This window comes from Protomyctophum bolini (assembly GCF_963924005.1).
Source record: "Protomyctophum bolini genome assembly, chromosome: 22".
Lineage (NCBI taxonomy): Eukaryota > Metazoa > Chordata > Actinopteri > Myctophiformes > Myctophidae > Protomyctophum > Protomyctophum bolini.
In genome coordinates this window covers 12,168,259-12,186,502 of record NC_137883.1, presented here as the reverse complement: position 1 = coordinate 12,186,502, position 18,244 = coordinate 12,168,259, and the positions used below count along the sequence as shown (strand labels likewise).

Sequence of the window (18,244 nt, the reverse complement as noted above, 5' to 3'; positions counted from 1 at the left end):
TATAGGATTTTCAATTTTGGTAGACAAACAACCCCACATATACCCCACCCTCCCCGGTTCCATCACAAAAGAAGACAACAACAACAAAAGCAACAATAATAAAACCATAAACCACGATAATAATAAAAAATAACAGGTAATAAAGGATATAATTAATAAATGAATAAAATAAGAAATACAATAAAATGTGTCTTTTACTAGATTAAGGGGCTACACAGTGAACCAACCAGACTCTAACCAGACAGTAGTACAATTGAAAAAGGAAAATAGGTTACCACACATCCAATTATCACTATAAAACATGACAAGCTAAAATTAAAAACGTTGAAAGATTTAAGAGTGTACATCGTTTCTAGAAATCAAGGGAAATGACATGTAGGAAAACACTTATAACAGCTAGGATACAGCAAGGGTGAATTCAATGAAAGGGGACCAAGCCTTTACAAATGTCTGGCGAGATTTGTACCTGTTGTATCTGAGCTTCTCCAATGGTATAAAGGATAGAACATCCTTGACCCAACTTGTGTGGTCAGTTATATTTGATACTATTTCAGATGTGTTACAGTTGCCCAGATGCCCTATTATTTCCCTATTTGGCGTCCTTCCTGAAACCATCCCCCTGCCTAAATATCAATCTGACCGTGTCACTTTTGTGACTCTTCTGGTAAGACGTCTTATTTTCATCCACTAGAAAAAAACATACCCTCCCTCACATTCCCGTTGGATATCTGATATACTATACTTTTTAAAATTGGAAAAAAATTAAATATACATTGCGTGGCTCAATCTCCAAATTCGGTTACAATATAGAAATTTTATCTATTTCTCTGAAACAACAAACAAGAGGTTTATCACTAAAGGAGTTAGACTTTAAATGGCAAACTAACAATCATTCTTTTTGGGTGTATTTCCACAAAATATGACAGAAGCAAAGAAGAATGTGGCGACAGAACTTCAGAGCGATAGCCTGACAATTTCGTTTCACTTTTTGAGTGGTGCAACCACTCCAAGGAACAGCAATGTCCGTGTTCACCTATGCCTGTGTTCACCTATGTGTGTCTGTGTTGGTTAATGATCACCAGTATATGACTACCAGTAGGGGCGCTGTTGTGCCAGAAACAGAGAGAGGGATAGTGCTGCACTGTTGCCTGCTAATGAGAGAGAGGTGGGGGGGAGTTGCACCACACGGTACGGCAGGCGGCACGGCAGCCTGACGTCGGTCAGAACCGGCGACGGTAACGACAGACGCCATTGCCGTTCAAAGCTCAAAATATTTGATCTATTTTTACCGTGATACCGGATGGAATCTAGAACTGGATGTTACGTAGCTCCATATCGCATTCGCAGGACAAATCTCAGCATATTTTTGGATGTGTTTTACCGTTCCGCGCTGTCCAGCAGTTGCTGCCGTCTGCCTACGCCCATGTGAGTGCAGAATTATTTCTTGAGGTCAGCAGTGGTTTTCAAACGTTTTCATGTCAAGGACACAGACATTGATATGAATTTGGCCGTGAAACCCAATCTTAAAATAGTTTGTGCCAGGGACGGGGACCCCATAACATGTGTTCTTTAAAATATTAGATTTTTGGATAGCCAATATATAAATAGGGTTGAAGCGGTTGGTGATATATTAATCAATTCGGCTGGGGGACCCCCTGGAATGCCTGCAGGGACCCCTGGTGGTCCCCGAAACACACTTTGAGAAGCACTGATCTACAGACAGCCGTGTGACATCACATCCCTCACAGAACACACAAGTGTTACGGGTAAGGTGGAGTCTGAAGAGACTTCATTCAATTCGTTTATTTTTCCAGAGATGTCGAGTCCCTCTTCCACACTATTTCCAGACATTCCCGCCCCTGAACTATATCCAAAACGAGTCTGTTAACACAAAATTTCCAGACATTTGACCCCTCCCCCCATGACTTACAGAATGACCAGTTTCCACGTTCCTCCAACCCAGATCTGCAGTTTGTCAGCTCTCTCTAGCTAACTTCACTAAAGAACCAGGACTCTCATTACCTTCCCGGTATGATGATTCTATAATTCACTGTATTAGTCAGCCAGTAGACCCACCCTATTCAGAAAGGTCTCACTGGGTATCTGACCCAAATCCATTTGATTGGCCAACCATAACTGACTTCACTGTATCTTTTGGTGCTTTTCCAACACATAGTCCTGTCACGGCTCTACCCTTCTAGTTTTTCAAGGTAGTAACGCGTACGTATTTTTCTTCTTTTTCTTTTTTTGCATCTGTCGTGTCCAACTATCTACAAACATCCATACGTACGACGTACATACACCTTTTCCAATACCTATGATGAAATGCTTTCTATAGTGTGACCTATAGTCGAATACGCATAAAAACAACCAGTAAGACGCGTTAACGCGGGAAGCAAACGCAGCTGTTGTGGCAGTCTGACACACACACACACACACACACACACACACACACACACACACACACACACACACACACTTTTATGTTTATTTTGTGTGTGTGATACAGCTGCGCCCTCTGGTGGCGGGCGGGTGGTGTAACAGACAGACACACAGACAGACAGACAGACAGACACACAGACATGATCTGCAGGGTCTCATAGTTCGCAATCACTGCGTTCGCAATAACAACTGCACTCTAAGTAGTGGTTATGCCAATTATTTCTCTGTTTTTACTGACTATATTGCCGTCCTTCCGTGTAGCTTCAAATGTGCATCTGTGCGTCTCTCCTTAAAATTATTTCTGTCTGAAAGATGTAGGAATCTGTTCCTGTCACACGAGTCACATGAGCAGAGACGCATGGAATTACATCTGTTAGAAGTTTTTAAGATAAGAACTGTAAGTAGTTGTTTATTGCCTTGTCATTCTCTAAAGCCTCATCTACAGTATATCACCCAGCTAAAGCCTCATCTACAGTATATCACCCAGCTAAAGCCTCATCTACAGTATATCACCCAGCTAAAGCCTCATCTACAGTATATCACCCAGCTAAAGCCTCATCTACAGTATATCACCCAGCTAAAGCCTCATCTACAGTATATCACCCAGCTAAAGCCTCATCTACAGTATATCACCCAGCTAAAGCCTCATCTACAGTATATCACCCAGCTAAAGCCTCATCTACAGTATATCACCCAGCTAAAGCCTCATCTACAGTATATCACCCAGCTAAAGCCTCATCTACAGTATATCACCCAGCTAAAGCCTCATCTACAGTATATCACCCAGCTAAAGCCTCATCTACAGTATATCACCCAGCTAAAGCCTCATCTACAGTATATCACCCAGCTAAAGCCTCATCTACAGTATATCACCCAGCTCTAAAGCCTCATCTACAGTATATCACCCAGCTAAAGCCTCATCTACAGCATATCACCCAGCTCTAAAGCCTCATCTACAGTATATCACCCAGCTAAAGCCTCATCTACAGCATATCACCCAGCTAAAGCCTCATCTACAGTATATCACCCAGCTAAAGCCTCATCTACAGTATATCACCCAGCTAAAGCCTCATCTACAGTATATCACCCAGCTAAAGCCTCATCTACAGTATATCACCCAGCTAAAGCCTCATCTACAGTATATCACCCAGCTAAAGCCTCATCTACAGTATATCACCCAGCTAAAGCACTTATTTCATCACTCAAGTCGCTCTGGACTCTATACTAGTAGCCTGGAATGGCCTTTAAACCTGATAAACCCGCCACCACATCTGCATACTGGGCCCTGATTCGTGCCCCACAACTTCGGGGGCAGGGAAATCCAACCAGAACCGAGCGGGGCCAGACCAAATCTGCTGAGGGCTTTTTTCCCCCTCGCACTGGCTGATTCGTCTGGTTTCTTATTACTATTTTTGCCCTACATTTGCTGAAAACAGCCGATCTACGACCTTAGATCTGCAAAGGTTTTCCCCAAAATAGGCATGCTGGGGTTCAAGCGGTTAATGAGATACATACTGTACATATAGTTGATTTAAAAATATAAATGCCACTTATTATACACAACACAAATTAGTATTTGTATGCAACGTATGAATTTCAAAACAAACCCCTCAGGACAAGCATGACAATGACAAACTCATTTCACCGGTAATTCTCTGCATAAAATAAAGTATACAGACAGAAAACTGTAGCTTCCCCCACCCCATTTCATTAAAAACAGCAGGCGCAACCGTTTTAAGTATAATGTATACTTCAACCTTCCGAAAATGTCGGATGCCCTCTCCTGGCGTCTCCTGCATTATCTCCATTAAGGGATTGTGGGAGATGAAACGCATTCTCTTTCTGGCTGCGTTTGGAATTGATGAGCTTTAAGCAGTGTGATCTGTATGCACCCGGTGTACCGCCCGCTGCACTCTTTTTCCTTTTCTTTTCATCATCATGGCGCTACAAGAAGTATGATTTGGATTTATAATAACTCTAACGGCATGTTATCTTGTCATTTGGAGCCAAATCTGTGACTAAATCAGTAACGTGAAATGCAACTGACGTTTTTCTTTTTTTCTTTTTACACATTTTCGGGTTCTACTCGGTTAGGCCTAAGTGAACGTCTCTAGAATGCAGGAGAAATCCATGCCAAAACACATGAATACCCTTACGTCTCTAGAATGCATTTACTGAAAGGAGAAATTCATGCCAAAACACATGAATACCCCGAATCAGCCTATAATCCTGTCCCAACATACATGTTGGCCTTGATTTGTTTTATAGATGCCCTCTGTCCATTTTCCCCACCCGTCCCACAGTAAAATGCAGTTCAAATGGAGCTAGTTGTCTTCATTCTAATGTGGGTATTTTAGTAGCTCCAAACCTTTTTCTTTCTTTCTTCTTTTTTTAATCACGATTCGTCTATTAATAGTGTCACTGTTTGTCACAGTCGAGCTGCCGTTCATACCGAACCCAGCATTAGAGTTTTAACTAAGACAACAAGCTCCATTCTAACTTCATTTTGGGAGGGAGGGGTGGGGAAAATGGAGAACAGGGGCATCTATGAAACAATTCAAGGTCAAAGTGTATGTTGGGACAGGATTATAGGCGGATTCAGGGTGTTTAGGTCTGGATTTCTCCTTTAAAAAAACAAACAACATTTACTAGAGTTTGTGACAAAATAATAACTACATTGTATCCACCAGTGAAAAAGCAACACTTTAGGACATGGTCGCCGTCGAGGGCCAGTGAGCGAGCGCACTGACCTTGTGCTCCAGGCGGAGGTGCTCCTCCAGCTGTGCGTTGTGGCTGCTGTCGTAGTAGCACAGTTGGCACTGGTAGGGCCTGAGCTGGGCGTGCTTGTTCTGGACGTGCTGCTGCAGCGCCTGGTCGCTGGAGCACGTGAACGTGCACGTGTGACAGCGGAACACCAGGCCCTGGAGGTGGCGCGACAGCTTGGAGCGGCTCACCTCCAGTGGTGCGACTCGCTCCTCTGAGGGGGAGAGGGGAGGGGGGGGGGGGGGTATGAGACACAGAACGAGTAGGGGAAAAAATGGGGCATTTTATCATGAACATTAGGGAGGACCAATTACTGTATATGAAGGTAGGTTGCAAAGTGGTCCTAAACGTGATCATGCTACATGACATTTGCGGCGGTCAGGTAAAAGACCTGAAGACGTGCGGTGTTACCTCTGTGCAGGACGATGTGGTCGATCATGTTGCTCTTGTGCTGGGTGTGGTAGAGGCAGAGGGGACAGCGCAGGTCTTTAGGACCCTCCTCTGGGGCCATGACGTTGTGGCCCGCCTCCACGTGCAGGCTGAACGTATTCCTGACGCACGCACAGTCACACAAACGCACACGTCATTTCTTTCACTACGTGTGGTCAATCACGTCATTGAGCACGTGCAAATACTCTTTCGATAAGTATTCGAGAATAATGACCAGTACATTTCTTGATGCAAATTTAATGAAAGATTATATCAAAAATAACCTTTATTCAGTTGAAAAAGTTACACCGTGACCCCTTGATGTTATAATGGAAACCAATGGCCCAATATGGAGTCATATGTCATGGACATGAAGTTCAAGATCCACATGGGAGCCGGACATTGCACATCCATTCTTACTTGTAGCAGGTGAAGAAGGAGCAGTCTTTACACTTGAATAGCTTCTTGCCGCCGTGGCGGTCGCGGTAGTGCCGCCGGAGGCTCTGCATGTAACCGGAGCTGAACTCGCAGAACTCGCAGGTCAGGATGCCGTCCGGACGTCCGTCCGCGCCTGTCGAACCGCCGGCGCTCGGCGGCATCGGACCGTTGCCGCGGGAGGAGGTCATGTGACTGCTGCGGGAGGCCAGCTGGTAGTGGTTGAGCTGCTGGCGAACGTCGGCCGGCTCCAGGTACGACGGGTCTGTGGTGACACAACATGTCCATCAGACCAGTGGTGGAAAAAGTACTCAGATGTTTTACTTAAGTAAAAGTACCAATACTGCAATATAGAAGTACTCCGTTACAAGTAAAAGTCCGGAATTCAAAAAGAAATGTACAAAAGTATTGACATGTACTTAAAGTACGAAAACACAACGTTTGAAAAATAATTCCTCAACGCCGCTTAGTGCATTGAGAGTAAATAAATGGGGGTCCGTACGCTTTTACGAACCATTCATTGGTCTGACATGCGGAAAACGACCGGATTAAGGTTGGCGAACATGCATTAAGGTTGGCGAACATGCATTAAGGTTGGCGAACATGCATTAAGGTTGGCGACCGGATTAAGGTTGGCGAACATGCATTAAGGTTGGCGAACATGCATTAAGTTTGGCGAACATGCGCTGCTCCGTGCTTGCATTTATGTTTGGGTTTGAGGTAGGTTGTATTTGTCGGACCAATGACTGGTTACTGCACCCAATAAATGTGTTTGGCGGTTTTGTCGCAGGATTTTGTAAAATAGATTAAAATCAACAGGAGCTGCTCAAACAGGAATGTCCTGTTTTTTTGATTGATTGAATGTAAAAACATTCCAAAAAGGGATATTTTTTTATAGTACAATGGTCCGGCTGATGACACCTCTGCACACAATTAATAAGCTAGCGATGTCTCCTATTCTTACACACAATATGTCATGTCGTGTTCACAAAAACATGAACGTCACCAACGTCTGGGGACGCCTGGGGACACCCAGGGGTCCTTGAGGGGCTTCCGGGGGATCCCGGCTAAATTAGTTTAACCATTTTAACCCCATATACATCTGCGATTTGAAAACATGTGATCTACAAGATCACAGAGCGTCACATCTTGAAATAAAATGGAAACATTTTGAATATGTCTTGATTGGGTCATATTAATTTGGGTGTCCATGACATGAAAACGACTACACTACAGAACTCTTGCTTGACGCTATGTCACTGGATTATTGGGAGCTCTGTCTGCCCCTCGCCCCCTCCTCGCCCTCCCACCTGCCCCTCGCCCCCTCCTCGCCCTCTCCTCGCCCCCTCCTCGCCCTCTCCTCGCCCCCTCCTCGCCCTCCCACCTGCCCCTCGCCCTCTCCTCGCCCCCTCCTCGCCCTCCCACCTGCCCCTCACCCTCTCCTCGCCCCCTCCTCGCCCTCTCACCTGCCCCTCACCCTCTCCTTGCCCTCTCCTCGCCCCCTCCTCGCCCTCGCCCTCCCACCTGCCCCTCGCCCCCTCCTCGCCCTCTCCTCGCCCTCCCACCTGCCCCTCGCCCTCTCCTCGCCCTCCCACCTGCCCCTCGCCCCCTCCTCGCCCTCCCACCTGCCCCTCGCCCTCCCACCTGCCCCTCGCCCTCTCCTCGCCCTCTCCTCGCCCCCTCCTCGCCCTCCCACCTGCCCCTCGCCCCCTCCTCGCCCTCCCACCTGCCCCTCGCCCCCTCCTCGCCCCCTCCCACCCTTCAGTCTATAATATCTCTGTCTGCCTCTCCCCCCCCCCGGTCCCCTCCTCGCCCTCCCACCCCTCAGTCTATAATATCACTGAACAAGCTTCTTGTCCCAGTTTGAGCCTCCACCACATCAATAAATAAAGCCTGGTGATGCTAATAGAAAGTCTATCCACGTGAAAAAATGCCTCATTCAGCACCGGGAGAGAGCGTGAGGTGGCCAAGAGAGAGAAAATCCCCACACTTTCTCTTTTGACTCTTATTTAAAATGCTTGTGATCCAGTTTTCTCAATATTTTTTGCATAAGGGGCAGATTTCACATGAATCAAACAATGCCACAGTTGATTCATGCTGGCAATAAATTCTCCATTTTCCAGGGGGTTTTGTGGTGATAAGTCTTCCTGGAGTGACTGAGGCTGGTCGATGCCGTCGAGAGATATAATATTAACATCAGTGTGCAAAAACGAATAGAGGAAACCTCTGTTAGAAAGTGGACGAGACGGGAGTCGGTAGTGCTGTGAGCCTCACAGCTAGAAGGTCCTGGGTTCGATTCCCGCTGGGGACGCTGCGTGACGGCGTGTTCCCTCCTCCGCGTCATACGTGCCCATACCCTAGGTGAGGTTGGCAAAAGGGCTTTTCTGTGTGGAGTTTGCATGTTCTCCCCGTGTCCGCTAGGGTAGGTACCCACGCAAAAAAAACATGCAGTAATCCTGGTCTCTAAACTGCCTCCCCCTGGCCAGCCGGAGTGCCTGATGGAGGGGAAAGGAACTGGTCGGAATAACGTGTTCCTTCCACGGTCTATGTCCGGCTGGGGAAACTGTCCCCTGTCAGGTGAAAAGAAGCAGCTTGGACTCCTCATGCATAGAAGGAAGCATGAGGTCAGTCTGCTGCCCCCTCAGGTTGGCAGTGGAAGTGAAAGAATTTCTAACACTTGTGCAGACAGAACTGTCTTAGCACAAAACATCATCATTGATATTCATTGTTTAGTCTTACAATGCCATTGGTCATGATATTTGCATATAAATATACCTCCCCACAGAGGCAGAAATTCACACAACTTCGATATCTCTGGAATTTTACCGTAATTTCCTCTACAAAGTCCTAGTAGTACAAAGTAGTAGTAAGGTTGCAATCTCTTTTTTGAAAGTAGAAATATATTCGGGTCTTGCAGGTCTAAATTAGGCGTATGCAAAGACTAAACTGTAATTTAGATTTAGTGTAGACATAGCACTCTATAGTGTATACTCTTACTCATAGCTTTACTGTACATATTTTCTACTGTTAAACAGATGCTAGGTTCTTAGCTTCCTTTATGATTCTTGAGGACTATGTCTTTTATTACGTATTACCATCTGCTAACTGCCTAAATTGTAAATTGTATTGAGACACTCTGGTAGAGTAGAGATAAGTTCAAATTGAATTCATTAAAATAAGTCCTGGATTGCAGATTCAATAATTAGTAAGTCATTTCCCTAAGCACTCGATTATCAGCAAAGGGTTGTTTGAAAAAGTCAAGGTTGTCAGGCAAACATTATCTTATTTTAATGAATAAAGATAATTCTGAAGAAGGCCAGCAAGCCAACGTCAATAAAAAATAAAACTTCACATGCAGCCAGAGCATGCCTCACCTTTTTCCTCATTTTAATGAATGAAGATAAACACAGTAAAAATCTATCAAATCAAGTGATCCTTCATAGCGCAATTTCTAAAAAAAATAGTCTGAATAGAATACTTGCAACCCTGCAGCTTCTGTGACACCAAACTATAATGCTTTAAAGTTTAACTTTGCAAAAATAGATATTTGATATTCTCTGGCCTTTCTCAATGCTTCGTTTGTCTCCGTAGGACCTGGCCGACATCGGTTGTTTGGTGCACCGAGGAATGCTGCTCTGTGTGCTTCTCCTCCTGGGAAGATTCCACAGCTCCAGCAGAGCTATAGGTGACACCTACTGCCAAAGACCTGTCGCTAATCTACAACAGCAGCTTAGCTGCTGTAGCACCAAAGAACCAGTGGGGTAGAGTAACTAAGTATATCAAGAACTTAAAAGGTATATTCAGTGATTTCACTTAATTCAAATATCACTTCTTTTTTTGTTTTGTTGTGATAATCCCCCCTACTATAGAGTGTGCTGACCATATAAGGAGTTCCTCCCTGTCCCCAGTTAACCCCTGGGGGTCAAGAGGCCGTAGGTTTCGTTTTTGGCTAGGTGGCCCAGCCTTCATCCTATCAGGATAGAGAGGGGCCTTCCTCCAATCATAAACAAAATTATACAGGATAACTGGCAGAAGTGTGAAAGTAACAGATACTAATACTTGGGGTTACACTGCCTGTCGTGTTATGCATGCAAATACATCAAATACACCGATAAGTATACATGAGTACTATATAGTTCCAGAAAGAAAATAGGCAAATCAGAATAAACACAACATTTCTACTTAAAGGGATAGTTCAGATTTTTTTAACTTAAGCTGTATGAAATACTTGCCATTCATATAGTGGTTGCAACTGTATTAATTGATTGCCCGAGTCCCGTGGTGGGAGTTCTGCTCTAGTTTTGGTGAATATTAAGTAGTTCGGGTCATTTTGTGGGGGGCACTGGGGCCACGCAGTATTATTGACCTATTTGTATTGTTATTCCTAAAATATTAGTGCAACTTTCGTTCAACTTTGACCCCTCTATCACATGGAACAATTTTTTGGGCGTAGTGAAAAAAGCATAGTTCCATGTGATAGAGGGGTAAAGAATTTATGAAAGTTGGCCTGAGCCGTGGCTCAGCGGTCCAGGCCCTCTGGCAGTGTGCCGCGTGTTCGACTCTCGATCCTGACGGCCTTTACCGCATGTCACTCCCCCATCTCTCTCCCCCATTTCCTGTCAGCCTACTGTCTGGTAGGTTGAGAACCACTGCAGTGTACATCATACTGTTGTACGTCCCCTGGGACATGCAGCGAGACAGCACAAACTCTGCTTTAGAGATGTGTCGTTACAGAGTGACATCATTATAGGGTAGGGTATATCTCTCTTACCATCTGGGGCCAAGGCGGGAGCCTGCTCTGTGTCACTGGTGGGTCTGGAGGTCCGGAGGAGGCTGCCGTGCGCCGCCGCAGACTGACTGGCAGCCCGCAGCTTGGGGAGGGTCAGGGTCTCGCCGTGGTCCCTGAGGGAGTGCTCCTTCAGCTGGCTGATGGTCATGGACGAGAACGGACAGGACAGGCACTTGTACGTGTGCTCTCCTGAAAGGAAGAAGAAGAATATAGAATTAGAAAATAATACTTTATTGGCAGTTTTTTTTTCTTTTTTTTTTACTTTCTTTTTTATCCCACGATTTTGCAACCCAGTTCTTTCATCCAGTGGCCAATTATCTAATGTATTCCTGGGCCTACACTTCCTCTGCCAACCTGGGGGAGGCAGCGGACTGACCTCATGCCTCCTTCTATGCATGAGGAGTCCAAGCTGCTTCTTTTCACCTGACGGGGGAATTTTCCTGGCCGGACGTAGCGCGTGGAAGGAACACGTTATTCCTTTCCCCTCCATCAGGCACCGCGGCTGGCCATGGGAGGTAGTTTTAGAGACCAGGATTACTGCATGTTTTTGTGAGGGTACCTACCCTAGGGGACACGGGGAGAACATGCAAACTCCACACAGAAAGGCCCTTTCGCCAACCCCACCTCGGGTATGGGCACTGATGATGCGGAGGAGAGAACATGCCCCCAGTGCCCACAGCATCCCCAGCGGGAATCAAACCCAGGACCTTCTAGCTGTGAGGCGACAGCACTACCGACTGTGCCACCGTGCCCCTCTTTATTGGCAGTTTAACCCATTCATTAAGACCTGAGACTAGATCCTGCAAATGTCTTAGTAAATCCTGACGGTTTTCTGAAATGTTTCCATATCGGCGGTGCTCAAATTATTTCATGTGAAAGACCCCCAAAATGATATGTATTCGGCCGCCGGCCGACCCCCAACTGAAAATGTTTTGTACCAGGGACCCCCAGAAGTAAAGATTTGAGATTTGAAAAACATTTGTTGTGAAAGAATATATATTTAAAATGTCAAATATTTGCGCCACATTTTCACGATAAAAAAAAAAAAGCAGATCTACAGAGCCTGTAGATCTGCAATTGTTCAACAGTTAAAGTTGGTTAAAGTGGTTAAAAGCTAAGGCGACACAGATGTATTCCAGTCTTCCAGGTCTTAAAAAAAGATCACAACAGTGTCAACATTTAGAAAATGGTCAACGACGCGGATTATAGACAAAAAAAATCGAAGCTTGTGGTTCATTTTTAGACACACGACAAACTGCAAAAACAAGAAGCTAGCACACCAAATGAGTTTAGAAGAAACCTATAAATGATGCTAACAAAATGGTGCATTGTGTTTTAGGTAGGGTTGCGTCAATTATCTTCTTAGAGATAGAGATGTTAACTATTTTTGATTACAAATAATCGAGAAGCAGCTTTTTTATCGTTTATGTTTATTTTTTACTTTTTAAATAGTGCATCAACGAAAAGATTTTGAAAATCAATTACTTTTTAAATAATCAATTCAATAATTTAGTTCGAATAACTGTTGCCCCTAGTTCAAAACATTGTGTTAATTCATAAGTAAAAGTAAAACAAATGATCATAACTCCAACGATGCTTGCTGAATTAGGCTGCGCCTCGTTCCGAATCCTGACCACATCACTGTCGTCCTGTAATAATTGCTTATAATTTTCCAATCAACCAATTAATTCCATTGTTGTCAATAAGATATTGTCCTTGATGCTGTTGTACCAGTCCAACTTGGACTGATATTCCACTGAACACAAGAACAAGTCCAGAACCACGGGCTACAACAAATTAAAAATCTGCCTCATTCTCCAATTTTCTATTTTGGCAGCACAAATATATGCGAGTAGGGCAACCAAATTGTCAGCGACGTCCCAGTTATTCCCACAGCATACAAAACAGTTACCGGCGCAACACAAAGGCAGAGATTCATGGAGCGTGGTGTTTTCAACAGACAAACAATCAAATTGAATGCTAAGAAAGACACCGGCCTCCACTTTCCAAACATAATCACTATTCTAAATAGATTTTTTTGGTTTGTGTCCATTATTCACAGCATCTGTCAAATTTGACTGGTATTCCTTGTATGCTCCTCCTGGCACAAAGATGAGAACATTCTTTACATTTTGAAAGAAGGTCCTCCTCTATTGTTATTTTTAATGAGAGGCTATTGTGCTACTCTGGTGTTGCAGCATCTGTCAGCCTTCAGAATAGATTTCTGCTGCCTGGCCTCTTCAAAACAAACATGACAGCGCTACAGGTATATGTTCCACTTTGTGCCAGGATGGACATTTTCTTAAGCAACAAACCTGGGGTACTGTCCCTATTTTGTCATTTGGTCATAATTACAGGCCAAAATGTTCAAAAACTTACAACACATTGTGAGCTTGTAAATCTAAAGCTCAGAAATAAAGCATGGGTACGGTTATGCAGTGGTGTAAACTGTAAAGTAAGTAAGTAAATTTAGTAGTTACTTTGTAGATGTTGGTTATTATTACAAAACATACATTAACCACTTCAGCCCTACATACATTTCGGCCATTTGAAAATAGCAGATCTAGGAGCCTGCGATGCGACGCATTGGGAGCTTGTAGACCTGCTAATTTCAAAAGAGTTTTTATACATTTGAAAACTTGAAATGGGACATTTTGCATCATGAGTACTTGGTACTTTAAGTACATTACAGACTTTTATTTGTAACAAGAGTATTTCCACATTGCAGTATTGATACTTTTACTTCAGTAAAACATGAGAGTACTTTTCCCACCATTGGGTGCGTTTGTTTTATTTACCTGCGTGTGCCTTGTGCAGGTGACTCTTCAGGCGGCTCAAGTAGGACGACTTAAAGGGACACAGCTTACATTTGAACGGCTTGTGGTGCCCGTGATGAGACTGAATGTGTCTGTCCAGGCTGGAAACAACACAAAAAACGTGTGCATTGGGTATAAAAATAGACAGATAAGAGGCGATAGGGGGATAAAAGAAAAGCAGAACAAAGACAGGACAAAGAGGTTCAGATAAGGTAAAGAGAATACGGAACAAGTGAGATGGGATGGAAACAGAAGAGATGCTCAGACGAAGCAGAGAGACAGACAAACAGAGACAGGGAGTACAGCTAGATTGTGATATATCAGTTTAGCAGATATATCGGCCATTATATGACTTCTTTGACGACATTGGTATTGGCAATTTTGCACCACTTTAGACGGGGCATCCTTATTTCAGGCATGATATTATAGGTGAAACAATCTTCCAAAGATGTTAGAAAATAGCCGAGCTAACAGTAGCAAAAAAAAAAAAAAAGAGTCTGGAACCTGGAATGTTTTTCCGTTTCCGTTTGTTTAATGTAATGTCTGTTTGTATTGTGATACTGTTTATCTATGTTGTGCTAAAAGAAAATGGGTGGTTCTATAATATGCATTGTACAAATGTGAAATTTCAGAGCCTCAATTTAAAAACATTGGAAAAAAAGAAGACAAGCTACAAGAGATCTGACCGCTGTCAGACCGGTCAAAAATATCGGTAATCAGTGAATCTAGGATAGTGGTTTTCAAGGTGGGGTCCAGGGACCCTCTGGATTCCTTCGGTCTGTATGTACTGTAACTCTGAAAAAATTATGTGAGTCGTTGGAAATTTGAGAACCACTGGTCTAGGACTTTCCGAATTCTGGATAAGCGTTGGGACTCAAACCTCTGGCATGGGTCAGGCTTTAACAGAGAGATTCACTGATGTCCCACAGCATCAGCTTTGATGGTCTCTCCAGCAGGACATCTAGCACCCTCTGAGCACTTGATTCTGTTTATCTCTCAACAAGCAGCAGCGGCAGCAACACATTTCCAATGACTACAAAACAGGGAACCCGCGGGGTGGTGAACTCATCTACCCACAATCCCCCCCCCGGGGGGAGAATGCATGTGTGCGAGTGTCTGGCTGCCTGCAGGGATTGCGGTGTTTTTTTTTTAATGCCAACCTCATAGGTGGGCATGAGAATAACGGCTTCTTTCTAGGTCAGGGCACATACAGAACAGAGGGATTACACCAGGGAGCTGAGAGAAGATGAGGCCTGTCTCTGTCTCTCTCTCTCTCTCTCTCTCTCTGATGAATAAAACAAATTATACCATCAGATATCTGTCTCACTAGAATGTTTGTTCCTACGTCTGCCTGTCTCACAGGACTGCGTCTCAAACATTTCTATGTCAAGGTTTTCCGACTTTATATAAGCATTTTTCAAGATTTAAAAAAAGTGCAAACGGAGTGCATCCAAGGATGACATTTATTTTACACTACAGTGTAAACGCTACACCGAGTTCTACCAAGGCCACATGTTGCACTTAACGTCTTTGTCTGGTATTTAAAGCTGCGATCCATACGATACATGTCCTGCCCAGGATTCAAACCCACGTCGTCCATACGAGGGTGTCTACTGCCGAACCAAGAGGGAACGTCCACTCGGACAGGGGAGATACATGCACTACGAGCTTCTTCTGCAGTAATACTACACCGTGACCAGACCAGAGTCTACTTTTGTCAATGTAAAGGTGGGGAGACCTCCAACCATTTGGTCAAATAACATTTTATTCATGCTATGCTATTGTATGCTATTTTTGGCTTTTAAAAAGATTGTTCGCCGATAATGACATGTCCAAAATAGGGATGTGAGATTGAAAGTGGTATAAAATAATAATCAGCTGTATAATTGCCAATAGCGATGACGCCAAATAGCCTAAGTAAAACAAGGACCGACATAATGGCAAGACCAATATTTCAGTCCGCCTCTAAAGGCAATCCTTCCTGTCGTCATTTGACCATGCATGCATACCAACTATAAACCAAAAACAACCGTTACACTCATCTCAACATACTTGTGTCTGAACGGGGAGATGAACTGGCAGTACTGGCAGCTGTACTTGTCCTCCTTGCTGAACAGGGCCATGGCCGAGTGGCTCCTCTCGTGGGACCGGAGGCCCTGCATGGACATGAACACCCGGTCACACTGGCCACACGGGTGGCCCCCGGACGTCAGGCGCTGCTTCAGCTGCCCCCCCGCCGCCGAGACGGCCGCTCTCGCCGCGGCCACCAGAGCCGCCGCTCGGCTACTGCCGGCCGTTCGGGGGGCTCCCGTCGAGCCCTCGGGTGGGTCTGTTGTGGTGGTGGAGGTGGTCTCTAAGCAGTCGGACGGTACTTCTGCTTCTCCGTTAGTCATGCTGTCCTCTGCTGGGAGGGACAGGGCCAGCTCACTGGACTCCTGCTGCAACGGGAAGGAGAAGAGACAGTGGCTGTCACCGTTACGCATTTAAGTAGACGATAAATTGTCACACAAATAATTGCGATTAACGATTTCATTGTGTTTTTTTGCATTGGACATTGGAACTTGTAGCCGTTTTAGGCTTCGTAATCACAAATTGCACGGGACAGATATGACGAATAACATACAAAGAAATCACTGACTTTTCTTTCCAAAAAATCTGTAAGCTTGTTGTCAGATCGGTTATCTAGATTAGTCCCGGACTGACAGACAGACCCACAGACCCATTTCTAGACGGTTCCCTGCAATAATAACTGGCTGCCTCTAATGAAATTTAATTATACAATGTTTTAAAAAATATATATGTAAGTAAAGATTTAATTAAACATAAACTTTACTACTCTATTTAAATGAGTCCCTGGTTAAATGTAGATAGCTATTAGCCTTGATTAAACTCCCGTCATCCCTACTACCCTAAACATTGGCAGACTTGCAGATGACAAAGCGGTGCTTTCGTCATCTGTAAGAGTGCAGGCTAGTTCTTGTAGCCATCACAAACAAACAGTCTTTTTTTTATGTCCTCCAGGAAGCATATTTCTTTATGTGGCTGGACCTGACCCTGCACTTCTTACAGACATAAATAACATATAGCGTCTATGAGGGTGCCATTCTGGCAGTGTTCCTAAAGATCCAACATCAGCGTGTGACTTCCTTCTCACTTTCAGCATTATGACATTTTTTGGACCTTTCAACTCAAAGCACCACTTGAGAATACAGGTGAACAACACAGGTGGTTATCAACACATTGTCTGCTATTGACGTATACGTGTTTTAATGGCCATCTGCTGTCTGCGATTGACGTATATGGTTAATATCGCTTTATATGGATCTGAAACGACACCGCTAAAAAAAAAACTGCCCTGAGCCGGTTGCTAGGCAACGCCTTGTTGTCCCCTGCACGCACGGAGCATGCTCACGCATGCGTAGAGACTACTGTTATAAATAGGAACAAATCCAATATTTATTTATTTTTAAATTTCAATCTTAGTTCATGTTCACTGAGCTTAGTTAGAAATGTGTCTACTAGCGATGATGGCTCACCATTCTTCAGCATTGGTGAAAAGCACCTAAGTACATTTACTTAAGTACTGTTAACTACTATTTTGAGGTATTTTATTCTACTTGTAATGTTGTATTTCTACATTGCAGTATTGATACTTTTTAACAGGTCCACTTGCGTCAATTTATACATTCTCAGAGATAAATGAACACAGAGGATTTTACAGTATAGATTGAGGTACAAGAGATAAAAAAGTAAATATTATTAGCCCATTTTGGGCGGAAACCCCTTTTGGTGTAAGCATTATGTTATGCTTTAGCTATTGAAAAATAGCAGACCTACAAGCTCTACGAGCTTGTAGGTCTGCTATTTTTGAAAAATCGAAGAACAACTGACATAGAAACAGCTTTTTCAGAAAACTGTCAGGATGTAGAAGACATTTTTAGAATCTGATCTCAGGTCAGAATGGATGATTTTACAGTATAGATTGAGGTACAAGATATGAAGAAAAAAAAATAATATTAGTATAAAGGCTCTATCAAACGTGTGTTTCACCTTGACGTGTCCCTGTTTGACCTCTCCGTACTGCACATGTTTCCTCAGGTGGTTGCAGATGGCTCTGAGGGTCTGGTGAACCTCCACGCAGAAGTTACAGCGGAAACCTACGGGCGTTTTGCTTGTAGTGGTTTGACTCTCCTGTTAACGGAAAGGCGAAGGAGACAAACACATGGTTATATATGCAACACTTCAAACCCATTTTGACCTGAGATCATAATTCATATTCTAAAAAATGTCTTCTACATCCTGACAGTTTTCTGAAAAAGCTATGTTTCTGTCAGTCGTTCTTCGATTTTTCTAAAATAGTCCTTTGAAACATCTACAAGCTTGTATATCTGCTATTTTCATAAGGTTTTAATACATTTGAATGGGACATTTTGCATAATGAGTACTTTTACTTTTGGTACTTTAAGTACATTTTGATGCCAATACTTTTATACTTTTAGTCAAGTACATTTTGAATTCTGGACTTTTACCAGTATCTCTATATTGCAGTATTGATATTTTTACTTAAGTA

General features: G+C 43.8%; 1 protein-coding gene across 3 annotated transcripts in view; it reads right to left on the bottom strand.

Annotated features, from left to right (window-relative positions):
* znf462 (zinc finger protein 462) overlaps positions 1 to 18,244 on the bottom strand; it is a 65,260-nt gene that overhangs the window by 6,330 nt on the left and 40,686 nt on the right. For all 3 annotated transcript variants that reach the window (XM_080756211.1, XM_080756212.1, XM_080756213.1), the window contains exons 4-10: positions 17,725 to 17,865; positions 15,727 to 16,112; positions 13,657 to 13,775; positions 10,841 to 11,047; positions 6,055 to 6,334; positions 5,617 to 5,756; positions 5,193 to 5,419 (exon numbers count right to left, since the gene is read on the bottom strand). In XM_080756211.1, coding sequence (XP_080612337.1) covers positions 5,193 to 5,419; positions 5,617 to 5,756; positions 6,055 to 6,334; positions 10,841 to 11,047; positions 13,657 to 13,775; positions 15,727 to 16,112; positions 17,725 to 17,865 — 1,500 coding nt within the window. The remainder of the gene's footprint in view (positions 1 to 5,192; positions 5,420 to 5,616; positions 5,757 to 6,054; positions 6,335 to 10,840; positions 11,048 to 13,656; positions 13,776 to 15,726; positions 16,113 to 17,724; positions 17,866 to 18,244) is intronic.